We start from the raw sequence: 26,417 nt of genomic DNA, 5'->3' as shown, positions 1-26,417 counted from the left end.
CTTCTCAGCCTAATGTGTAATGATTTTTTCTCATGAAATTAAGAAAAATAGAGATCACTACAAAACTGTACCTTTTGTTTGTGAACACATTACATGCAGTGCTGGAAAATGAGAGTCGGGTTAGGGAATGTGACTGAGCTTCCTTTTTCCTCTGCCTCTAAGGCATATTTAGCCTTGAGACATTTACCATATGCTGCAGATTATTTTAACCATGAGTGCTCCATATCTTTATGGATATGGAGCTACCACTGGCCTGTCACTGTTACTGGACTTTCAAGGTTATTTTTCTGAACCAGTCAAAGAATTATGCTGATATTGCAGATGTGTCAATCCTGATCTTAGCATTGTTTTTCCTTTTTATTTCCCTATGAATAAGTTTAAGTATCTGTGAACAGCCATTTGTTACCTTGCAGTGTGAATTTGAGGTAGAGAGAGCAGAGCGTGTGCATGTATATATTGCTTGGCAGGGGGTATGTCTTCCTTTAAACTATGGGAAATATAGATATTGCATTTTCATATTAGGCACACTGAGCTCAGTCAGTTATCCTACTTGGTGAGGTGAAGTGATCCATACTACAGGTATTTTTCAGCAATATCTTCACAAATGTCATAGAAACCACCTCTTTATTGATGGCAATTATTTTTCCCAGTGGAATGGCATCCTGGTCTTACATGACAAACAATAGGAAGATGCAGAATTTGCCTTGTCAACTCTGATAGACTTGATTGAATGCACGGCAACAAAGAATAACTAAATATATATGTATTCTTTTCCTAGGATATTTTTTGTTTGTATCATGACATAATTTCACTTTTCTTTCTATTGTGATTAGCAGAAAGAGGGAAATATCTCAGATATGCAATGCTATTTTTAGATGTTACCTCTTAACATGGGTTTGCATTAGTTTGACGTACTGATATAGCATTTGCTAGAAATTTTTTTCTCCTGAGAAGGACTTGGTCAGAACCTTTTTTCATAAATGGGATTTGCTGGTGTGTGTTGTATATCATTTAACAAGGAATGAAAAGATCAAAGGTCGCATACAAGTTTTACCTCATTTGAAAAGTAAGCTTGAACTGCTTAAGGTTTGGTAACAATAAAACCACCAGAGTGAGAGCTTTCTCTCTGGGCCTGTTCCCAGGATTTTCTGGTTTTTGTCTTGTTCTTCCCTTGTCTGTGGCTTGGGTTGCTTCCCCATGGCTGGAGGGCTCATGGAGAGCCCATCACATGAGGCAGGAGTGCTCCTCAACCATCCAGCTTTAGTACTCAGAGGGTGTTCTGGCCTTTATCTCTCAGCTGCAAAGGGGCCAGGGAACAACTGAAAAATCATGTAAAATGTTTGCCAACATACTGCTGTCATTGTGTGAATAAAATGTTGAGCTCATGTTGCACATACACCTCTTCTCCCTGGTGACAAGAAATTATTTGGCTGCTAGTAACTTGCTGGCTGACTGGTGTTGAGAGCATTGCTTAACAGCTCCTACCAACAGATATTGTTTTTTTGCATTTTGTTTGGATGCAAATACACTTGAAATACTGTGGAGGACCACCCTGAAATTTTGTTTCGAGGGCTTGCCTCAGGCACTGCCTTCAAACTGCGCCTCAGGGTGAAGGAAGAAGGGCAGGGCACAGAGAGAAGCTGTGCTCAGACACACTGTATCAGATGGGTGCTGAGGGGAGAAGACAAGCAGTGAGAGCCCATCAGGGCAGAGCAGCCTTCCAGCCCCTGGGGCTGAGCAGGACCTTTCTCTCCTCTCCCTACTCTGCACTCAGCCTGGCCTCTCCCACGGGGATGTGAGACACTCCAGTCAAAGGGATGGTGTTCACTTTCCCAGCAGCTGGACAAACTGGAATGTCTGGTTCTGCCCTGGTTCACGTGGGCTGTTCACTGAGGAGATCAAAACCTATTTATTTCTGGCATAAGACTTGGTACAGATTCCTGTGGCTGTATGGAAGCAGGGCACTCTGACCATCACGATAACCCCAGATCCACCAAGATGTCAACACCCCCCACCATACCTTTTGGGAAATGTCTTTCTTTTATCTAGCAGACCAACTTTATCAACTAGTTTGTAAGGATCAAAGACATTCAAATTCTCTTCAATATTTTTTTCTTTTGAGGTTTTATGGATTATGTAACCTCAGAATTTCAGGCATCTGTATGAAATAGTTGTGAAACAAGATGATCAACTGACTCATTTAATGTTATGCCATAAAGCATGACTTGATTCAGCTCTGAGTTTCAGCTGTGTCTTTATAACTGTGTAGTTATAACTGAGGGGTGAATCACTACCCCTTGGTCCCTGGCCCTTTTAGTGTTGCTTGGGATCTGTGCCTAGAAAAAAGTTTGCCAAAGTTAGAAACTTCCTGTTGCTTGGTCCTAACCTGTTGTAGTTAATTATCTGTGTACATACCATCCTAATGTTCAAATAGTTTTATTTGTTCATTTTTTTTAACTTTCCTAAGAATTTTTGCCAGCTTGTGAAGAGGCTGGTTAGTTCACAGCCTATCCCCCACAGCTCTCTACCACATCACAAGCTCTGTCATATGTTAGGGTGACTGGGACTGAGTCATACTTTCTTTTACTGTACCTGTACTGTATTTTTTCTTTACTCATATTCTTTCCTGCCTTTTCTTTATTCAAGTAATAAGTCACATGCTAATGGGATTTTGTTTGAACCTGTTTCTAGAAGAGTAGCTCTTAGCTGAAGTTTGTCTGTACTTTCTATTGTAAAGGGCAATTTAGATTTGAAGTTTTTTTTCTCACCAATAGCTGACATGGGTAATGGGCAAGCAGTGTGCTTCTCAAAATCCCTTGTGAAAAACTGAGTATGATGCCTATTGCTTAGGATGTACCATTTGCAGTAGCTTACCAGAGATAAAAGCAATGTTATAGCTTTCAGGATAAAACCGCTGTTCTCTCCTTTGCCTCATGATTCTGTCTGGCAATCCCCCTTTGACAGAGACTGATTTGACATCTTAGAGGGTCCACAGACAGATGTATGTCATGGTAAAGATGTTCCAGAGTGCTGCAGGGCTTGCAGAGTAGCCAGAGTGCCTAGCACCACCATCTTGGGATTTCCACCTGTGTCTGAACACTCACTGTGTATTCAGCATTCAGGCCCCAGATGGGCATCCAGGCTCCTTTGAAAAAAGGTTAAGAAAGTTAGAGAAAGGGATCTTCTCAAACCAGAAAAACCCATATTGCTTGTGACAGCTAGGAAGTGAATATTAACAGAAAGAACTGGAGTTCACATATGTGCTACCCTCCTCTTCCTTTGGGGATCCAAATAAACCCCCTTTTCCTGCAGGTCTATTCCAAAATGTGGCATTAGTTAGAGACATCTTTGGATGGCCCTGCTTTGGCCAGGATTTGTACCAGGTGTCTTTATAAGATCACTTCTGAGCTAAATAATTCCTGCCTTGTTTCCAGTGGTTGTGATTAAAGCAGCAGCATGTGAGAGGCCCAAGTTCATGTTCCTGTCCTGCCCATTTCACAAAACCACGAATTCCTCTGTTCTACCCCTCAAGGGGCTGTCCTGACAAACAGGTTAATATGTACCCTGGAGCGCTCAGGTCTCCTTCGGTTTCTTTGTCTGGAGGAGTTTACCTTGAGAAAGAAACAACTGGATGCTGGCTCCACAGGTTACTGAAATTCCCTGCAGGTGCAAAAAACTGGGTCAATAAGTGTGGAGTCATTTGTGAAGTGTACACAGAGAAGAAAAGAAAATAGCTTTCCAGTTCATGTGCTTACCTCAATCAGACAGCTGGGTTGAGGGGGATCTGAATGTGTTTCTCTGGCTTCACTGCACTAGTAGATATTTTGGTATTTGCTAGGCCTTCTAAAGCTTTCTAACTCTTTGGGGAACATTCCTGTATATGTTGTGAACTGCATATCAGTGTCAAAACCATGTTTACAAACCATGGTAGCAGCCAGCCCAGTAACAAGGGGTAGCAGCAATCCCTGAATGAAGCTAAAAGATGCCCTCCTTTTTCCTGACAGATCTCACCCCTGGCATGACCACCATGAGGTGCAGGAGGCTTTCTGCCTGCTTTTATTTTGTTGTTTTGTTTTTTTTTTTTTTCTTTGCAAGAAAGAAAGTCTTACTTTCTTGAAAAGTATGAGGAGACTTCTTTCTATAAATACTGCAGTTGTGGGCACAAACGTGTTTGACAACCAGTGCTGAACATAATCTTTTCTTTACCTGCTAGATTAATACTAGAATCTGAGTTTCTAGAATGTGTGCTGCAGTAGGTGAGAGCATATGCCCACAATATGGTAAGATTGATCTAAATAATTCTGTATAAAACTGTGAGTGTCTAGACATGTGCATACATAAAATTCTATTGATGTAATGGATTTTCTACTGCAAAGGAAAATGTTTGGTTTGGATTTTTTCCACTCTGGTTTGCAGGAGTAAAATATTTCACTGTGCATTAAGAAACATGCACTTTAATTGTAAGTCAATTGACTAGTTTCTATAAAAAGTAAAACCAGTATTTTCAGGCATTTCATTAGAATAAAAAGAACTCTGCTGCAAGAACAGCTTCATTCCTCAGCCCAACTCACATGCTTGGCTAGATTAATATGAGAGGAACTGAAATAAGTGAGTCTGGATCAAGTCCAAGTCCAAATTAGACTGCAGTGAACCCAACATTGAAGTAAAATGTAATTTTCCAATTGATTTTGGTAGATAGAGGATGTCAGAGCCAAAAATTGTGAAAAATATGACAGTTCTGTTAATAGTGCTGTGTTGAGGATATACCTGCTTCAGATTTTGCCACCTATTTTCTGCACAGGGCACAGGGAAGGTACAGGCATCAGGCTGGGAGAAAATCATCGAACCCAGGACTTAAGGGCTGAAATTCAAAGGCAACATCCTCTTAGCAGGCTGTTACAGAATTCAAGACTAGAGCCAAACTGGGAATGCACTGTTAAATACCTGATCAGCCTTCTGATGAAACAACCTAGGTATTTCTACACTAGAGCACATCCAGTGGCATCACTTCCCTTGCTGTGAAGAGAATCTGCAAGGTCCTTTTAGATAATTGTTTCACATCAATTAAACAGAAAATGTTTTGAAGTGAAGTCAGTCGCTCTCCCTGGCACGTTGCCACGTGGAATGGTGCAGGGGCAGGCGCACTTGCAGCTCTCTTCACTAGCTACAGTGTACAGAAATCGGTAGCAAAAAGACTGAGTGGGAAAAGGCCAGTTCTGTGGATATGTAAGAAATAGCAACATTAGACCAATAAAAATCATCAGTGTGATTTTTATATGCAGCTGTAATTATTTTCCACTAAAGGAGGTGAGAGAGAAGTACAAAGCCCACGACTCCCGTTGGCAGCAGCCTGCCTAGCAGAATGCCTGCCTCCTCCTCACTGCCTCTCACAGACACACATCAAACAATTGCATTAGCACTTCTGCCTTTCTTCTCCCACCCTCTTTTTTCACACTAAGAGCTAAGGCAGAGTGGGGTTGATAGTTGAGCCTAACAGTGAGTTTTGTTTGAACGCAGCTTACCCTATCAATGATAATTCAGAAATTTCTACATGCAATTTTGAAGGCAAGTTTAAGTAATTTTTAAAGATGCACTTCTCCATTTGCAAATAGTAAATAATCTGTTCCGTTTAGTGCTTCTCAAAATGTGTCTTTGTGGAAAAGCTTGCTGTGGAATGTTGGAATAGGTTAAAATTCTGCCGCTAATCACAGAGATGGGCCCTATGTGTTTGTGCATTTAGAAACTGTAGTGTTCTAAATGACATTTTTATATCTTTTATGCCTTTTTTTAAAATTAAAAGGCCATCATTAAAGAAGAACAAATTTTAATACTTCATCTAGGTGCCTTCTGCAGACAACTGTTGGGTTTTTTTGTTTGTTTGTTTTTGTTTGGTTTTTTTTTTTTTTTTTTTTTTTTTGTTCCTTGACATGTTTCTAACAGTTTTTGGATCAGGCCCCAAATATGTGTTGTTATAAACAAAACAGCCTGGCTGGGACACTTGGCTCGAAATAAGTAATGACATTGAAATGTTAATTAGCCAATTGCTCCTGGGAATCACCTACAATCCCACCCACACTAGGACCAGGATGCAAAATAATCCAATGGAATCATGGGAGGGGGTTTTGGGGATGAAAAACACCCCTAAATGAAAAACATGGGCACAGTGGAGGGGGCTGGATGGGTGTGCTGGTTGGGGAAAAGGGAACCCCATCCCTAGTCTGTGTTTGACCTGTCACCATAACCTACAGAGGACCAGACTGGACTGGGCTGTGGGAAGCAGGCACAAGGAATCAGACACTCTTCCTGGCGTTACCAGGAGGGAAGGAGAGGGATAGCTGCTGCTGGACCTTGGCAGCAGGCTCTGCACATCCCCCCACCCTTCGGCTACCAGTGTGCCAGGAGGAAAGGAGAGAGGACGGTCTGCTGGGACTTCAGATCCAGACTGGACACCTCTTCACCTCCAGCTACCAGTGTGCCACAGAGACTCCAGGGACAGACTGCGTGCTTTCTCACCCTTCAGCTACCAGAAGAAGCTACAACACCCTCCTGCCGAGCTGACCTTTTAATAAAGAGCTGAACATTAATAAAGGTATAGACCTTGTCCATTTCATGTGTAACTAGCTTTTAATAAAAGTTATTAGAATGTAATTGTCCTCCCATCTGGATTTTATGTTCTATTAATGCTACAGATGCTTTAAAATATACAGCTTCAAGCCCTGTTCTGATCCTATTAGCTAAGGCCTAAATTCCATTTTATTTTCAAATAGGCATGGAGAAATTATTGGGATTTTAAAAATGTACTCACCTTACATAGGAAATGTGTTTAATATCGTGGTGATAGATAATGCACCTGGTGATATGATTCCTGTGCTGCTCCTACTAAAATTACTAGGACCTGTGCCATCAAATTCAGACTATACAAGCTTGTATTCTTCACATAAGTATTAGCAAAATACATACACCTTTGCTTATCAACTTCCCTAGTAAGCTTTCCCTTCGACTAAGTCAGTGTATCTTCTACAAGGGTTCAAATGTTGTGGTTTTACATAATCAGGTGATGGTCAAAATTTCTAAATAAAACTTGTGAGCATAATTTGGTATTTTGAACAGCCCCACTTTTGCAAGAAGAAATGCAGACTCAAAAGAAAGTGTAGTCTTGAAAAGAATGTTCATTTCAGATGGAATATTTGTGGAAGTCTGTGGTAGTTAGTATCCAATTTCTGGTATTTTAATAGGATTTAGGTCCCTAGCTCTTATATGGTCTCCAGAATCTGACTTATTTATTCCTCAAGATTTGCAATGAAGACCAGAACCCTGCAGGGCTAAACCACAGACCCAGTTAAAATTTCTGCCTGAAAGAATCCTCTATATATTACTTCAAACATAGGATCCAATCAAAGAAACACAGGTTTGTGTAAAAATGTCCTATACCTACATTACAGAAAAAAAAATAGTTTTTCCTTCTATAGTGTTTTGGGTTTTTTAAATAATCATTTAATCAATAGAATTATCGAAATAATTTTTTTTCAAAGAGTAATTCAGTATCTTTGAATTAATTAAGGACATATGAGTCCTCAGGTTTCATGACAGGTATACAAGTGTTTATTGAAGAGAGAAGCATTTAGAGGCATAAATCCATGCTGCTTGTTGAGGCAGAACTTACTGTTGCCCTTGGGAGGAGAAAACACACTGCACTTCAGTGCGTGTGTCTTAATGAACACATATTTAATATACTGACACCTTTTACTTGCTGCAGCACTCAGGTTTTTGTTTTCCGTTTTTATTTAATGTCAGCTCCAATGGCACTAAGATGTCTATGGTGTAGGTACTTCTGTTAAAGTAATCTGAAAACCTGAACACTAAATAGTTAGTAAGAGACATCTGTGTTTATTTCCCAACTATTCTCTACACTTATCTCAGAGGGATCCTGTTTATTGTCTGTATATGGTTTGAAGATTGTCATGATAAATATAAAAGTATACTCAGGGAAGAGTAAATTGGGACATGAAATTCAGAAAATGGGATGCATGAATTATTGTCACTGTAGATTAGTGAAATTAGTTTTGTGTTTAAAAAAGTTTTTCTTAATTATTTGCTTGTGAAGGGTATCTATCTGGTAATGTTTGGGCACTGCTGAACTCTGCCAATTCCTGGTACCTTTCTACACATATCCTCTATGCTTCTGCTTAATGTTTTGAACTCCATCGTACTGAAAATGTGTGTGTTTAATGGCACAGCACATTTATGTGACTATAAATAGCATAAATTAAGGAATTATCCAGGGTGATGTGAACAGACCTTTCTGGTGTCAACCTTCAGGTCATGTAAAACACTGACCAACTGGATAGAAACTTCCACAGGAGAAGTGCAGTAGGGAGCTGGTGATTTTTGCTGAACACCAGACTTGTCCTGTTAACATAGATCCTCTTTTCCAGATGCATGTTCCCTAGCAAAGAATATGTGCTTTAGGGACCTGAGCCAAAACACAAGCCTGTTCAAATATTCAGTGCATGAGGCAACACTAAGCATTTCCATATTTGGGGAAGTGTTCTGATTTTTTTTCTCATACTGACTACGATAGAGCTAGACATCATGGGTGCTTGTGATGTTCATAAAAATAATGCTGCGTAATAGACTGTGCAATAAAGTAATAAAAATCATTCAGGATATAAGACAAAGCCTAATAAATTCATTAAGCAGACTAATTTCCAGCCCCTAGCAGCAGACCTTGCACTTAAATCAAAATCATAACAGGCATTTGTCTCTGATAGAGACTTGGAAACAGACTTGAAAATGAGACGTCTGAATAAAGAAAATGCCCTTGCTTTCATAAATACTAAGTATGAATCTAGGCATAATTGACATGAATGTGGGAATGGAGGATCTTAGCATGTCTTTGTGTCTCAGTTTGATTGCACATTGTGAGGCCTGGTGGCTCAGTGCCTTTTCTCCGTGAGCCTTGTGATCACACCAGTCAATGCAGTGGTTGATGAAGCAAACCTATCCTTGCTGTAATAGAAACCCAAAATGAAATGTGAGGCACTAACTTCTTTTAGACTTTGGTGCCAATTTGGATATTTCCATGCAAATGATTGTGTAAATCTCACATTTACATAGAGCTGCCTGAGACTGCATCATGGGTGGCAGCAAACCCCAAGTAAAGGTGGTGCTATGGAAAGGGCAATGAGGTCAGGCGGAGAAAGTGTTTTTGTTTGGATTTTTTTTGGGTTTGGTTTTTTGTTTATTTGTCTTTTTTCTCTAACTCCAGTTCAGCAAGGGACTGCCAATTCAATAGTCTCAGTTCTTTCAGCCCTGTAAGTCCATTCTCTAGCTGCAGCCTCAGAGAGGGCACAGGAACTTGCACATTGATTATTCAGACACACCATAGTGCAACAGTTCATAGATGGACTGTCTGGTGGATAAAAATTTCCAAGCTTCGGTTAAGTCTAAAAGGCTTTAATTTTAACTTGGCATATGTTTACTGTTGTATTGGCATTTGAGGTCTGCCAGAGATTGGGTTGTGTGACTACTAAAGGTGTAAAAATTCTTTTTTTTCCTGTGCTTGGGGAAATACGGAGCTGGTGTTTTATGCAAAGACTAAATCCTTTGCCTCCCTGAAAAAGCAATGGTGACCATCCAGGTTCAGCTTTCCAAATTCTTGTCAGTGTGACCACTGCGTGGTAAAACCCAGAAGTTATTGTGTGTTTATTTCTAGCTTGTTTTTTAGAAAGATTCCTATTCCTGAGCACCATGCTGAAAGGTTGTGTGGAAGAACATCAGTAACTGAATGAGCTTATACATTTTTCTGGGTGTTGCCAAGATGCTGGTTATTGATCGTACAAGCCAGTTGATTAGAGTAGAATTCATGACATGTTCTTCTGATTTAGGCATTAATTCTTTTTCTTTGACCAATATTTGAAGGCTTTGTAGGTGTTCTTACTAGGAGACAATTTTAATTTTTTTAATTTACTAGTCTGAAGAATTAGATAAACAAATGTTTTTTCTTCTGTGAAGTATGTATCAGTTGACAGGCACACGAAGAATAAGGGTATTTCAGGGGAGAAGTTAAAAATACAGCTGTAGAAGTGAAAAGGAGAATTTGGGAAGGTAGTGCTGGAAAGCTAGCTTTGCTCTGCATGCGTTAATGGTACTGAGAAAATCCTGTGGCATGGAGTATGTGTAACAGCTGCAACAATAGACTAAGGGCCCTGAAGCTCCTCTGTGCTGGAAGCCTTTCCAGTAACTGGTCTTTTAGGTGTTATTCTACGTAATATATGTGTGCACCTTATACGTTTTGGTGTATTAATGTTTGCAGGTGGATAGTCTACATTCCTCTGCAAAATCTCAGAGGCTGTCTACCTTTTTTTTTTTCTTCTTTTTTTGGTCTTGTCTCTGGTCTTTTGTCTGCTAACAGAGAAGTTGCTGCTTACTAAACATGAGGAAAACTTTAATACTTCCATGCTAGCTGAACAACTTGAAGTGCTATTTTGGCTCAAGGCAAACTGAATTAATGAGACTTAAATGCAGAATTTGCTTAGCCCCCCCAGGTTCACTGACACTGAAGAAAGCTCCTACTGTGATGTATTGGAGTCACAGATACCATAAAATGCAGCACATATTATTTTGTTTTAATCCTCTATTTTCTGGTACAGAATACCATGCTTAGACTATGTTTTCAATGCTAGCACTCCATCTATTACAAACAGAAATACAATTTTCCCTTTCAGCAGATTTCCTTCCTTTTTCTATTTTGTACAATGGGTAAATAACAAGGTTGGAAAGAATGCTTGTCAACTTCAATTTTGCCAAACATGTAAATGTTATAAAAAACAACCTGTAAAAAAAAAGCCCTAGACAAACCAGAATATTTCCACAATTTAAATAAGATTACAAAGATGAACAGATAATTTACAAACAAACTGTGTTAGCCTGCAGCACTAAAATATTTTGTCATGGAGATACTCCAAGTGGAAGAGTTCAGAATGAAAAATAAAACCACATTCATGCAGACTTCTGTTGTTCAAATAAAGGCATGGAAGCACATAAGGCAGCCATTGGAAGGTTTTATTAGCTGCTGTTTGTGAAAATACAATGCTCAAGTCCTTTGGAGTCCTTTAGGTTTATGTATCTGTGTGAAGCTTTGGGGATTACAATGGAGAACCAGAAGATTGCTCACCTACTTCAGGATTAGATGTTCAGCCAGTGTGCACAGGTTTTACTGGGGAAATATACCTCCGAGTTAGAAGCAGTTTTTTCTTTAACAAGGCAGTTTTGACAGTGAAACACTGAACTAAATAAACAAAACTTCATTCTCCAGTTATGGCATGTTTCTCTATGGGCATGTAAACAAACTTCACCACTAATCTAATTTATATGAATTTCAGAGCTGATAAGATTTTTAAGCTTTTGATTATACTGATAACAGTAAAGCAAGCAACTTGTATACTGACAGTGTTTGAAATCAGATTAACCAGAAAATATATTCACAAAGCTGGTTTGTTAAAGAGAAATCTTTTGGTGCTCTTCTGTGGTAGTTACACATTCATTGGTAGTTACACATTCATTGTAATCACAATTTCCAGCAATGAGCAATGATAATATCTGCATTAACTGTTTGAAAGGAAATAGTAAAGCAAAAATAGATGAGTTGTTCTAACAGACTTCATAAAGAGTACAGGTATGGGGATTGATCCTTTCTAAGTGCCAAACTGGAGATTTTTCATCAAATATAAAAGTTATCTCACCACTGGGAGTCAAATAACCTTTCTTTGTTCAATTTACTAAACTGCATTTTGAAGTGTAAAAAACATTTATCTTTTGAATAAATAAAAATTCTCTATTTCTAGTTGTAATTGTTCTTTTTGGCTTCAGTAGTGAAGGAGGCTATAGTTCCAGAAAGTTGTGTCATTTTTGCCATTGGTGCTGAGGGAGCTAAGAGACAGACTATAAATCAATTTACGCTGTTTAAAAGGGGGGAATGAAATGCATGAACCTTTATTCAAAAAATGTGTCATATTATTATTATTTTATGATTAACTGGAGTGGACATCAACCCCCTTTGAGGTTTCAGTGTTAGCATGATAAAATTCATAGCTTTTAACAAACTGACTGGTTTCAGTATTTTTTCAGTACATTACACATACATGGAACAATACAGCAAGGGGAAGGTCACTCAATTAATCCTTGCTCCAAAGATCTAAGTGGATATGATCATATGCAATACAAAACTAATAGATATTGATTAGTGTGACAGTGCTTCACTGAACAGATTCTCTTGAAAGGAGAGTGGAAGCAATTTGGTATGGGTGGCCTCCTTTGTCCTCTCCCATGATGGTGAGGTAAACAGGACCTGACCTGAGTGCTGCAGGCCCACTATGGCATGACAACGCCCCTAATGCCAACCTAGCACAAATAGTACTGTAAGAGAAAAACATTTAGTGAAGCCCATATGTCACCCTGATTCTTAAGACTTTCTAAAGCCTTCTGAGTTTATATTCTTTTGGAGAACTTTCCCACACAATTTCTGTAAACAACATATTGTTTACATTCTTTTATGGGGGTGGAGAACACTTGATATACTGGTAGTTTGTCCAATGTCTTTGGAGAGGTGGCCCATTCACTCTCCAATCCAATGTCACCTTTGGAAAAGTATAAAAGATGGAGTCAGGTAATAAACTTTCTTCTTTACCTTGCAAATAGCAGGTGGCTCGCGCCATGCTTTCACGTGTCCTATAGCGACACCCATACATCCCCTAGACCTCCCAAGATGTGTCAGTGTACCCCAGTGCAAGGCAAGGTTGCTCTCCCCACCTGTGGTCATGAGTCACTGCTTGGCATACTTAGCTCCTCCAGTGTAACAGTACTACAAAATTGGTTCCTTTCAGGGTCATAAAATGCTCCTATAAAACAAAAATTAATCTGTTTTACTCCCCAGGACTGTTTATAACTCTGGCCAGACCCAAAATTCATGCAGCTAGGCAGATAACCAGTGCATGCTTAGTTGATTGAATAAGACAGAGTAAGGCTTCTCTGTGCCCCAAGACTTCTCTCGAGAATAAGGAGATGCTTACCTGAACAAGGACTGAGACCTTCGCACAGGGATACATCCTCAACCCTAGAATTTGGAAAAGGTAATGTTTTGCTGCACAACCTCTAGGTGCTGTCTCTGTTTGTTATCTGCCACTGGACTAATCAAAGCCTTGACAGCTTCACTGGAACCATCACTTGTGAGTGTGTCTGAAAATTCTGGTTAGTGACAGGGGCTTTTTTGCCCTTTCAGAGCAATGGCAGGAAAGAAAACATAGAAACCAAAGAGCCAGAGTTAACCATTAGGAAGCTCTGTGAATCTTCTGCTGAATACAAGGATGAAGGAGGGTAGGGAGATGGAGCTCAAAAATTGTGCAAGACTCTTAGGAAATGCCCGATTCAGTGAAACATGGATTCCTCTGCCTCTACAGTCAAGGCTGACTCAGCCTAACAAAGTGGCTAAGTAGGCCCATAATTTTAATTGTGACAAATATGCTCATCTTTATTGAGATGACTCATGCCCATGCAGTTGCTTAAATACTTTGCAGGTTATGAACCACCACTCAGTCATCTGGTTACTGCATACCCTCGTTTGAAATTCCCACATTGTGAAGGTAGGTACTTTCAATAATGAACACTCTTGGGGCTGTGTCACATGAGATCTTTTGCCTTTTAAATGCAGATGATAGGCTACTAAAAATGTTTCTCTCCACATAGCATTTTTTTGCAGTGCTGCTATGTGCTGCATATGCCAAACTTTCTTCTGTGACTGTAAAATATTTTATCTGGTTTAGGTTTATTATCTGGCCCAGGAAGAAAAAGAAACACCTTGAAATTTGGTTATCACATCTCATTGAGCAATCTTGTGAACATGTTGAACAGATTGACAGTTGTATTTAAATAGAATTAGGTATGGTGAACTCACTTGTTTGAAAGTTTAGTTTTGTAAAGACATAAGCATTCAGTTTCTTGTTACTTTCATACCAAGTATGACACTGACCTCTGCACTTTCACAGAATTCTTATTCAGAATTTCAGTGGAACCTCATTGTTGCTGTTAAATTGTAGCTGTATTTTGTCAAAATATGTTTTACTCAAAATTCTTCAAAACTCTTTGACTCCAATCTGGATCTGCATTTTTCTGTAGCCTAATAGTTGAAAGTTCTTTGTGTTGCACTTGTGGCATAAGCATTAATGTTACAGAATGAACACCCTTTATTCCTGTTTAGACCGAGGTCTGCAAAGTCCATGTGTTTCTTCAGTGCAAGTAGTTTTATGCGTGTTATTTTTTGGTATGAGAGGACAGGGCACGTATCTGCAGCCTGTCTCTTTTGAGTCATCACTCACTTTACTCAATTGTTCTTAATGAGGCAAGGTAGCTCATTTTGGTGGGTGATACAGGGGAGACCCTGTATAAATTGGCAAAAAAAACCCAGAGTATGAAAACTCAGTCATATTCCTTAAGTATTAGTCACAGAGAAGACGGCTATTTCTCTGTTTTACCTTTTCCTTCTGAACTGAATAAGGAACTTAATTCATTACGTCTAAACGCCATGTATTGACCTCTGCCCTCACCCGATATTCCAGGGAAATCATTCCGGCTCCTAGACTGGTGCAACTGAGATCTGTCCTTGGTGTGGCGCCGCTTCTCAAATGTCGTTTCCTCATTCCCTCCCTAGGACCAGCAATGCACGGGGATGGCCACGGAGCAACTGGGAAATAATTACAAAAGGCATCTCTGGAAAAGAGGACGAGGAAGTGAAATCAAAGGACTCTGCCGCCTTTCTCGAAAGAGAAAAATACGTATAAGTCCCTGAGCAGATGGTGAGTGTAAACACACCGGAGGGAGCGGAGTTCCTCCGGGGGAAACTCGGACTTTCTCCTCTCCGCTGCTCGCCTCTCGCCCGAGAAGGCCGGGGAAGCTGCTCCGCCCGGAGACACACGGACAGAGCCGAGGAAGCGCACACGCAGCCAGCCCACCCGCACACAGTGCACACTGATCATCCCTTGCACACACACACACAAACGCACACAGCCAGAGACGCTCACAGACACACAGAGAGCGGGGCAACCCCGCTCCGCGCCGCGGAAACACGCGGCCCGCACCGGCACACGCGCGAAGCACCGCCCCGGCCCGCCCCCGCATCCCTCCCTCCTCTCCTGCCGCCTCCCTCCTCCCCGCCCGCCGCGCACACACACGCAGACACACACACCGGCCGCAACATGACGTGCGAGCGGACGGACTGACAGTGACAGACCGGGACACCGCCGCTCCGCACGGATTATTCTCCCCGCGCCGGGGCGACGCAGCGGAACGGCGACCCAGTGGGGCGGGGGCGGAGCCGCGCCGCGCTGCCAGGAGGGACCCTGCCCCCGCCGGCAAGCGGCGAGCGCTGCGGGCTCTGGAGGAGCCCGGCCAGGTAACGCGTCCCTCCCGGGCGGCATCGCCGGGCGGGGCCGGGCCGGGCCGCGGGGCGCCGCGGGGTGCGGGTGCCCCGGGGCGGCGGGGCCGGGCGGCCCCACTCGGCAGGTGCCGAGGTGATCCGGCGGGTGTCGCCCCGGGGCGCGGGCGGCCCCCCAGCCTTGGCCTCGCCTTCGCCGCCCGCGGGGCGGCGGCCGCCGGGCGCCCTGCGCCGACCCGCGGCGTGGCTGCGGCGGTGGGGGCGGCGGAGGAGTGGGGCTGCCGGTGCCGCAGCTCCGCGCTGATCCCCGGCAGCCGCGCTCCGGCAGCGCCGGGGGTTTGCGAGGGCGGGCGGTGCGGGGACAGCGGCACCGGCGGCTTTGTGGCGGAGCGGCCGCAGGTGTCAGAGCCGGCAGCGCCGGTGGGGCCGCGGTGCCGCCGGGGTGGCCTGGGGGCATCGCGGGGCTCGTCGGGCCCGGCCTGCGGGGGGCACGGCGCGGGCAGGCGCTGCCTGGTGACCCGCTGGCCGTCGCTCCGACCGCGCTGCTGCAGGTGACGGGGAAGAAATCCCATCCTTTTTTTGTTTATGTTTTTGGCTTTTCTTCTTTCCTTTTCCCCGCCTTTCCCTCAGTGTGTGCGTGTGTTAAGCAGTCTGCAATTAACCAGTGAAAACGACAATAAGTGGTTTCAGAAATGGGAATGGGTAGGGCCCGGCCACTGGCGGTCATGTGTGACCTTTGCCATGGATATGGAGGCAGGAGATGGAGGATGCTGCATGTGCTTTCCAAAATCGCATGGCAAGATGAAAAAGTGGGGCAGATGGTGATGGTAGTGCTTATATGGAAGAGGTTCATGGAAATCCTTTATTTCCTCTAGGCAGTTTTTTGTTTTGCTCCTCCTAGCTAAAGAGGTTGTCTTTGACTTTTGGCAAGGAAGGGATGTTGCTGCAAGTTGTTTTGCAAAGGAACGGGGTTATTTTGCTTTTCCACAGAGAAGAGATTCCTCCTCCCTCCCAGCTTTATGTCTCTGTTTCTCCTCTGGGACAGACAGCAGTAAGTGTCTTGGCATAGACAAACTGCCAGTATGCTTTATTTTCTTACTGCACACAGATATTACTTATAGCTGAATGTAACTAAAAAGGAGACCTGGAGTATTCTCTTATCCCTTTCTATGCTAGATGTGTTTTTCTATCTAGTATATATTGCACTTGAAGCGTTAAACTCTCAGGGGGCACAGAGGTGGGGTTGTGAGGCAAGGTCTTCTAGTTACTTCAAACAATTCTCCTTGCTCATACTTAAGAGGGAGAGAAAGGAACATGTTGTAAAAGCAGCTGAGGAATATATAAAAGTGAAATATTAATGAACTGAAAAAGCTCAGATAGCAAAGACATTGTACCTAATTATTCAGGATGGTTCTTGTCTTCTTTACAACTCTTCGTTGTATGTGTTCCTGTACTACAAACACAGTTGGTATAAAGGATGGTAATGTTTGTATTTATTTAGCTGGAAGTAGTAGTAGTTAATTTTGGTTTTTTTTTTTGGCATTAGTGATCATCTCTGGAGTAGCTTCCTTTAGCTCTGATTTTTGAGGCTGCTGTAAGAAAGGGAATTATTACAGAAACGCTAAAAAATACTCCAAGAATGTTTTCTTGGAAATGTAAATGGGAAGGTCTGACTCAGACCTGGAATAACTCAGAGGAAGAACTAGTCTTGGAAAGTCCTCTTAAGAGACATCATGATGACAACTGAGACATTATTCATCTCTTGCATCCCAGAGAGCAATATCCCATAAATAGGCAGCACTGTCTCAGGAGAAGGTAATTATACACAACTATCCAGGGTCTGCTGAAAGTGAGACATAGAAGCCAGAGGTATTTTCTGCCAACTATTATGAGCAAAATGTGATTCTCTTTATTCCCTGTCCTACAATCTTATCTCAAAGTATGCTCTTAGAGCTAAGTCTATATTAGTGAACAAAGTAATATTCTCATATGTTTGTGGTATTAAGGGAAAGACACTAGTCACTGGGATATGTACAGATAAAATTATTTCAGGAGTTATTTTTGCTTCCTGAATCTTCAGCTCCTGCCACCCTCTCAGTCTACATCCATCTGGCTGGTGTCACCCATTTTCATGCTCTTTGTTAAAACAAGGGTTGGCAGTTCACAGCCTCTTGTTCCATGCAGAGCTCAACCTGCAGGTTGCAAGCCGAGCTACCTGCACCAAGTGTATTCCTCAACATTACATTAGAGTGTCTGCATGCCTCACTTTGTCCCTATAATGCCCTGAGGGATTGCCAGTGGAGTGGCATTTGCTGAGGAGGTCAGGTTTGATGGAAACTGAAATCGTAACCTGGCTGGAGATGAAACAGAATATATTTTGTATTTGTTTATTTGCCTAGGAGTAGATACATGCAGAGCTGAATTTCAGTGTAATCTTCAAACTGCTTACTGTGTTGTGCTCATCTCTGCAGCTACATCTGATTAAAAAGGAGAAAAAAGCCACGGTAGGCTTTAAAAGTTTCTGCCATCTGTCCTGGTGCTTACCCTTTGTTCACCATAAGGATGTATTGTGAGAGGCTAGACAGCCTCCCTATGTGAGGCTAGCAGCCTCTTAGGCTGTTTTTACCTTCTGTCTCTCTTTTGGACTCTGTTCAAATGGAGAAGCATGTGGGACCAGGACAGTGCAGATCCTCATATCCTATGCTTCAGCTGTTTAACCTAGCAGCTTTGGATTTGAGACCTTCTTCTTATTGTGTACCTCTTCACAACAGCTTGCAATGGAGTTATCACAGGGAGGATATCTTGTGGGTCTGTTCTAACAAGGGGAATGGTGTTCTTTCCTGCTCCTCATGCTTGGGATTTTAGTTCCTGTGGAATGGTTTTGCACTGCCTACCCTTGTTAGCTGAGTGCATCTCCAGTTCCCTGCCATGTAAATAACTGTACCCTTTGGGTGCACTCTGGATCAGACTCCTCCTTTGTCCTCATTTGACACTTGACTGTTTCTTTCTCTTGGGGAGAGATTTGAAAGCACAGAAAGAGGGGTTAGATATAGCATGTACTTCTTAGCAGGACAATAGCTTTCCTGCAGCTCCTAGCCTGCTCTCAGGTGTGCATGAATTAGTGTAGTTGAAAGGAATAGGATTACTTAATGACTGTGTGGAGGAGCAGAATGATGTCTTTGGGAGAGCTGAGGAGGGTGCACTATTTACAACAATGTTGTTCATGCTGAAATGCGTCATCTAAATCACATTTTGTTAATGTACTGAGTGTAACAAACAGTGTTATTAAAGCTAGTTAAAGCTAGAGAAAACACTAACATTACTGAAAAGCTGGGTTAAGGTCTCCCTAAATCCAAAAGTAATTCAGGCTGCTAGTGGGTTTTCAGGACTCTTCCCTAGAAAGTACAGATCAGGCAAGTGATGGAGAAGAAAATAATATACAGAGACCAAATTTGAGAGCTAATCCCTGTATTTTTAAACATTCAATGAATAATTCAGCAAAATATTTTAATTATTTAAAGTGTATTTAAAGCACAATTTCTTCAATTCCTGCAGAAATCTTTGGATTTTTCTTTCTAATCTTTTTGGTTCATGATAGATGTTTCAGGTATGGTGTTATTTCCACCCCTCAGGCTATAATGAAATGAAGTATTAGTTCAAGATATGAAATTGTTGATGTTACTGCTTGGGTACAGTTAGGCATGGAGACCTAAAAGATTTTAATTTTATGATTGAAATCCATTATAATAAAGTTGTGACTTTCAGAGAAAAGACTGGGCTTAATTGGAGTTATTCACACAACTTGATGGGAGGAAAGAGTGCTCTTAGAAAACATGATGACACAGTGATCAAGTTTTAAAGGTTTTTGCCTCCACAATGTATACACTAGATCAGTTGTGGTGTGAAAAATGGTATTGGTAGTTTTTTTTATGCTCAAAATACTTTATTTTTGTTTATTGTTTGCCACTGGCTGCAGTAAATGAAAGAAGCTGTAGCCAGTTTAAAAAAACAAAAGAATTTAACATGTTCTTCATGCAATGGGTGTGTAAACTTGAATCTTCATTTGTGTTGATAGGTAAAAGCATGTATGTTCTAAAGGGAATGCAGGACAAGTTGATCACTTCAGTCCAATGAGTGCTACCATGTATGTAGAAATTCTGGCATGAAAATGGAAGGAGAATATTTTGGGGGAGATTGGTATCTTACATTCTTCCTGAGGATAAGATTTTGCATGTGCATGAGATGGGTGTGTGGCCTGGCTGCATCATATGTTGCCTTCAGGGAAGGCAAGGTGACCTGGTTACAAGGAACAGCATGGCATCCCGGTCTCGCCCGGGCTACTCGGGCTAACAACAGACACTGACACCAGTGTGGTGGACGGTTGAAAGCGTTTATTATCTTATCTCATGGGTTTAAATAGTCTTGGGGGACTTTGCTACGTCAGGAGGGGTTGGTAGGATCTCTAGGGTTAGTCAGGAGTGGAAAACTACTGGGTTAGATGTGGTTACATTCTTTGGGGTAATGGATAACGTGCTTCAGGAGGAGAGGGGGAAGGGGGGGGGTCTTTCTTTCCGTCACATCCCGGGATCTTCCGTTCGCCTGTCCCCATCTACTACAATCATAGGGATGGCTGTTCCAGATCCAAGTTCTGCCTTCACAACACACCCTCAAAAGTGATTAAAACTGTAGAAATGTAGAACTGGAAGTCTCTGTGAGAGCTGGCTATGTCTGCAGTGCCCAAGGTAATGCAAATTGTATGAGCTAACAATCTTATTCTGTGAGCTCAGGGAATGCTGCTGATCTTCTTTTTGTTTTTTGAACTTTGATAATCCACTGTCCCACATGGCTAAACATATCTAATGATGGCAGCAATTTCTTGGCAGCTGAATTAATTTCAGATTCTGTAACATGACTTCAGATTAACATAAGATTTCTCATAGCTAATGGTGTTTTGGACTCTAAACTCTATTCACAGGAAGAAAAAATCCTCTCTCTAGAAGTATTTGTGTTTTACATCTGATCTCCCTTAATTTCTTATATAGTGTGTGTCGCAGTTTGACCCTTTAATAGAGGTGTGAAAAGCACCATGATCATGACTAGCATCACTTATTTTCAAAAGTTATTTCATAAACTTTGAGATTCTACATGAACAAAAAGGTTGTTAATGTATACGTAATAAGAGGAATTCAATTTCAGAGTGATCTGTGCTGCATAATAAGATGAACTCACTTCTACAGGGTTCATTTTAATAAGCTAAATGACACATTGAATGAATAGAAAGCAAAGATTTAGGTCACTCTTAAACTACATTAAAAAACCAGTGACTCACTGAAGTAGTGGGTCACCAATCCCATTGTCATACAGGGGATGGGGTTACAGTGTGTCTCTGCATTGGGGGATACTGAGCAGAAATAAAGGAGATGTTTTTTGTGCTGTATATTTTGTTAGTGAAGCTTTCTGGAACTAGTCAGTTTGGTCTCTTACATAGAAAAATAGGATGTCCTTTTGTAGAGTATTTAAAGAAAATGAGGGACGCTTATTCAAAAATCAGAAAATGTTTTACCCTGAAGGGTTAAAAAAGGTCTGCTTGTTTGACTTAACAGGAAAAAAAAAAAGAACTTGATGAATACAAATGTGGAAGTGCAAGTGCAGTTGAGAGGAAGGCTCTTGTAATAGAATGGTGTATAGTAGTTGTAAGTACGAAAAAGTACTTCTATAAAGTCTGGAATTGGAATCTGAAGGAACTAATTTGTGTAGACACTTATATAGGAAAGAGTTAGGAACCTGCTTATCTTGGTTATTCCATCCCTAAAATCTGAGAATAGTAGAATTATTCCTGGGATCCACACAATCGTATGGTAAGTTTTATTTTAAAACTCTGTGATGGATGGATTAAAAAAGTAATTATTTTAGGAGAGCCCAGGTATTTTCTGTTAAAAATATTTTAAAATGGAAGGAGTTTTTGCTGTGTGTGCTGATTAATCTCTGTTAATTTTTTTTTTACAGCTTAGAATAGGGAAATGATCTAGCCTCTTCCATCTTCATGTTCTTACACATGAGGACAGACTTAATAGAAAAGATGATGGAGAGAGGTTAATTAATTTAATTGGTCTCCATGGGACTTATAAAAATAAATATGGATACAGCTAATTTTCTCATAGAAGGCTGTTTTCTATAAGCCTAATAGAGTGAGTTCAATTTGGCTTAAAATCTGTTTGGAGGAACTTACTTTGATGTGGCCTGAGGGATAGGATGGCTCATGTTTTTGGGGTAAAGAGGGATCCAGGACCTGAAAAGTGCTTTCCTCCATCCTTGGCAGCAGATGTGATTCCCCAGACCACTGTGAAAGTGGCATCTATGTTGTGTGCTAGACTGTGCTTGAGAGGAGGTGTTCAGCCTTGCGTGTGTGATCCCCGAGCAGCTGTTCTGCATCTCCTGCGGTGACAGGCCAGATGGAAGTGTCTCCTGTGCCTGGTGCAGCCCACTGGCTGTCCTCTGGATGGTCCCATGGCTGGCCAGTGCTCCTGGTTGCTTCTCCTGCTGGCATGAGTGTGTTTTCTTTTTCTAGCAGCTTGCAATGCCATTGAGTATGAGTATGCTTAAAAGCCTTGCCTTGCTGAGAATACTGGAAAAGATCAGGCATCTTGCTAATTCAGGAGCTGAGAGATTATGGATTTTTCTAACTAAAACTTCTGTTTCTTCTCTCCAACTCATGACTTCTCTCTCATGCAACTTCTCTCCATGTTATCTGCTGGGTTTTTGCCTTTTACATCTGTGAATGGATGCAGTTAGTCAGTCACTGTCCCACATTAGCATTCTGTGCTGGGAGGAGCCCTTGGAGACTATGGCTTAGCTCTGCTTAGGCTTTGCCGTACAAGCCTGTTGTTAGACAAAGCTTCACATTATATTCACATTTTCATTATGAAAATGGGCCTCTAATTGGTTCTTTCAGCTAACTGAAATGAAAGATGGGTGGCATCTGTTTAATAAAGTTCATTATCATCTGGAGATTAAAGAGGGAAATATTTATACTTTGCTGTATCTTAGTGTATCAAATCTGTGTTTCTGTATGGGTTCAGTGCTAACCTGGAGTTTTTGAAGAAACTTCATGCAGTCAGTACATATCTTGAAACTACTATAAACATGTGACCATATTGATATTTTTTTTGACTCTAGTGGATATTTAAATATGGTACCTGTACATTTGAACCTACAGAAAATGGACATGTGTGCAAGGTAAAAAGCATTGCCAGTCTTATATCTGAGCTGTCCCATGCACACATCCTGATTTAACCAGATCTCTCTCATTTACTTCCTCTATGATGCACTGTATTTTTTGGAACTTAGCATACGATAATTTTTTCTTTATTTCTTCATACTTCGAAATAAATTTTTGTGCTGAGAATTATAGTCAAACATTGATACAAACCTGAAAAAGTATGTTGGTACTTGAAGAATACTGTATCTTGTCCTTAACTTTGCTGCAGCTGGATATTTCAGAAGCTTGTAATGGAAGCATTTCATGGGATGAAGTGTATGGAGGACACATGGTATGTTTGTTGGCAGACTATGGACTTCTGATGTTCTTGTGTATAAGCAAAGACATAATGCTTTCTTTATGTAGGTGTTGCGTGTTTGTGTATGAATATGTATGTGTGAGAGCTGATTTTATGCTATACTATTGCGGAGTAAGTGTTGTAAGATATAATTAGACAAGCTATCATTAAACTACTACTGAGTTATGTAGTTTAGGATTATACATGGTTTCATGTTGGATTGAGGCCATTTCTCTCATGTGGTCTCCATGTCTGTGATTTCTTCTTCTTCAAAACACAATTAAAGACTCAGCAGACATATACAGCTAATGACATAGAGAGAAGTTCAACTTTTTAATGACTTGAAGTGTAAAGCGCCATCCATTTATTTTTTATTAAAATATTATTTAATATTTAATCTGTGCTCATGAAATAACAAAGATGTAACCACAAAATAGCATCTGTGGCAAAGCTGAGCTTGATGTATTTAGGATATTATAAGTAAAGGGTGTGTTTAAAGGCTACCGTTTGTGCATCAGCTAAAACTGCTGTTATGCCATGTCGTAGGAAGAGACCATAGTGGGAGCACTGGTTTCTGGTTGAGGGGCTGCTTGTAATTGTTTTGGTGACAGAGGGATTTTGGTGGGGTTCCCCTGCTCCAAGGACTGTCCTTGTTTCAGTCCAGTCATGATAAATTAGGATAAACTCCGGGACTGGTTTGGAACATCATCTTCAATGCCCTAGTTCAGGTTATAGCAAAAGAGGAATTATCAGGACATTGGTGGTGCCTGTGAGAGAAATGGACATGTGCCCTTATGGAAGAGTGTGGACAGTGAGTGAAACAGCTAGAGAGGGGCAGCATTAAAGGGCCTGTGAGGAGGAAATGGAGAAATATGGCCTCAAGGGAAGAGATATTTTGGGTGTACATGAACAGATTGTGTGCTAGGAGCTTGATACTGTCTTTAGGGGATGACAGTAGAACTGCTGACTTTGAATGCTGCTTCCTTTGCCACATCACAGCTGGACAGTTGTGGCTCTTTGGAATTAACCAGTTCAGCTGGATACCTGCAGAGGCTTTCAGAGAAAAAGCAGTGTCAAATGGATAGCTGACAGTGAGCATTACTTCCGTTTTCTTTTTAACAGGAAGAAATTCTGCACAAATGTAACTCACACTGTGTTTGTGCATATATACTGTTCAGACTGTACATATTTACATAAGCTTCAAATCTTTTGTATGCATGATTTCTGTGAGAAAGGTATTTATTACTGCCTGGTGAAAACTGAATATTCAGTTTGAATAAATGTTTTTGTCAGGATTTCTGCAGTAGTGATTTTAGAAATAGGTTTGTTTTTTTTAAATTTACTTTTCTTTGTGAACTGTATTTTAAGTAAAGGTGGCTTAAAACTTAGGAACAAATACCTGTTCTGCTATAAGAATAAATAATGCTTTATTAAAACAAGGAGCATATATTTTTCAGCTACTTAAAACATTTCCCACCTCCTTTCTGTAGCAATAACATTTTAGTGCTCACACAGTGCTTGACTTTTCCAGCCCAGGAAAGCAATAATTAGTATTTGTAAAGTGCTTCTGGAAAAGCTGAACTGTACAGACATGTGGGTGGGAGTGGTTGGGGACAGCCAGGCCAGCTGAGCAGTGTGTCTTGCTACACCTCATTATTTCCTGTTGTAAAGATGATTGTCCAAGGTGCCGTCTTTCACTGTCCTTCCTCTTGATAGCTCTTATCTGGAGGAGTCCACCCTGTATATTTCTTAATAGATCTCTTCTCTGAGAATACACCATGAAGTCTTGCCTCATATATAATTTTAGGCCCACTAAGATTTTAATTGGAAAACAGTTAGTACTGCTATATTTTTCATAGTGTGCCTCAAACTAGCAGTGATTAGCATTTGCGTGGTGATTTCCAAATAGTGAGCTCGAGGAGTCTAATGAAGTTGGCATTTCCCTATTTTGGAGATGTGTAAAAAAATTAAAGGGCAGAGAAGATGGAATTAGCAAAAGCATATTGGACTTCTGGCAAATAGCTTCTCTTAAAGTGATTGAATAAAGTTGTCTTGATATGGTAAACAGAAGTGCTTTAAATTATGGAAAAATGAGTAAGATTACAGGAGTTAGGAAATGCAATAAATTTCACATCCCACACGTAAGTCAGGGAAAAGGAAAAGCCAATATCCATGAGCGTTGAATTGTGTTCGCAGTAAGATAGTGAGTACATACACCTGAGAACTTGTGTAGAAATTGTTATTTTGTTAATGGATTAATTAGCAATTAACATATTGCTTAATAGTAAGTTAACTGAGTGGCCAAGTAAGTTAACTCAGTAGCAACAGCCAACATTGTCTTAGACCACACCCATGTACGGCAGTCGAGTTTCTGTGTTTCGGCAGTAGAGGAGGCAGCACAACTCTGTTTAAATCCCAGTTTTGTTACCAAGCACATTAACCTGTGTTCCTCCTGAGCACTTGAGAAGCACTGAAATGCTTCTTTCCTGTGCTCTTTTTTCACTGATACATTAAAACCAGAACTGCTGCTGCTACAGAGTCTCCTCACCTCCAGCTGCCAATTACAGGCATAGATTTAGTGTCGTGCTTCCCTGCTTTAGTGTCATGTCTTTGGTGAGATGTGAGTATGATGTGTGCTCCGGATTCCTGCTGATCCTTCTGTGTTAGTTGCCTGGACTGCTTCTTGCAGGTTTGAGTGTCCTTTTTTTGGTGCATCATGCCCCCATCCTGTCCAAGAATGTCATTTCCAGTGATCCCACTTGGAGTTAAAAGATGGAGTAGGAAAGGGAAGAATGAGGAAATTTAGATGAATTAAGGGCCGGAGATTAATATTCAAATGAGTCAGACTTTTTTTTTAAATCTGGTATTAGGTTTCTGAAGGGAAATGTCCGCTGCAGATTCAGGAAATTGTACTGACAAACAAAAAATGGCATTAAAGACTCCAGTCATCAGTATTTTCTTCTTCACAGAATTGAACACAGTTTTTGATTCCTTCTGAATTCTGGCCTTTAGAACAGGTGTAGGCCAGGTATCTGCAATTCTTTTTACCCTCAAGATTTGAGAGCTGGGGACATAAATCACTGTGCTGTGAAGTACCTAAAAGTGTGCTAAAATCCTGTGGAATTACAGATTTGATAATTATGTGCAGCAAAATGATTACCTTTACATGACAGTGGTTTTTTTTTTTTTAATTTTTTGAAAAGACAGCTAGACTCTTAACACCGTAATTAGCATAGATTATCTTCAGTGTTGGTCTCTTGTGCTTTTACTTCAAGGGGCACTTAAGGACAGGTGAATATTTGTTAGAGGCACCTTACTGTAACCAGCTGGAAAGTTAACATTTACCTACTCAAGTTAGTTGTAGATAAAAGCATACTTTGCTTTTTAGATCTTAGTTTTAGTACTTCTCTTTGCTTAATGATGCTCTCCAGTTC

General features: G+C 41.0%; 2 protein-coding genes across 12 annotated transcripts in view; one reads left to right on the top strand and one right to left on the bottom strand.

Annotated features, from left to right (window-relative positions):
* Nucleotides 1-223: 223 nt before the first annotated feature.
* LOC146767640 (uncharacterized) lies at nt 224-15,406 on the bottom strand. Of its 4 annotated transcripts, none has more exons than XM_085579120.1 (3): nt 14,866-15,353; nt 14,601-14,763; nt 224-13,114 (listed from the first exon to the last, which is right to left on the bottom strand). In XM_085579120.1, exons 1-3 carry the CDS (start codon nt 15,027-15,029, stop codon nt 13,109-13,111), a joined length of 333 nt encoding a protein of 110 aa, XP_085435246.1. In that variant the 5' UTR covers nt 15,030-15,353; the 3' UTR covers nt 224-13,108. The 4 variants fall into 4 exon arrangements, 3 of the variants coding, with proteins under 3 accessions (XP_085435246.1, XP_085435245.1, XP_085435244.1); XM_085579119.1 differs by having other exon boundaries at nt 224-12,899; XM_085579118.1 differs by having other exon boundaries at nt 224-12,638.
* The window catches only part of CCSER1 (coiled-coil serine rich protein 1), a 641,644-nt gene continuing 630,542 nt past the window's right edge, over nt 15,316-26,417 (top strand). For 7 of the 8 annotated variants that reach the window (XR_014955187.1, XM_085579114.1, XM_085579113.1 and 4 more), the window contains exon 1: nt 15,316-15,445. The gene's annotated coding sequence lies outside the window, so the exon portion shown is untranslated. Of the gene's footprint in view, nt 15,446-15,893; nt 16,479-26,417 lie in introns of those variants that run through there. The other variant, XM_085579112.1, reaches the window with a different exon arrangement.

This window comes from Lonchura striata, chromosome 4, assembly GCF_050655825.1.
Source record: "Lonchura striata isolate lonStrDom1 chromosome 4, ASM5065582v1, whole genome shotgun sequence".
NCBI lineage: Eukaryota > Metazoa > Chordata > Aves > Passeriformes > Estrildidae > Lonchura > Lonchura striata.
The sequence above is the reverse complement of the archived record's forward strand: the minus strand, read 5'-3'. Positions and strand labels throughout refer to the sequence as shown.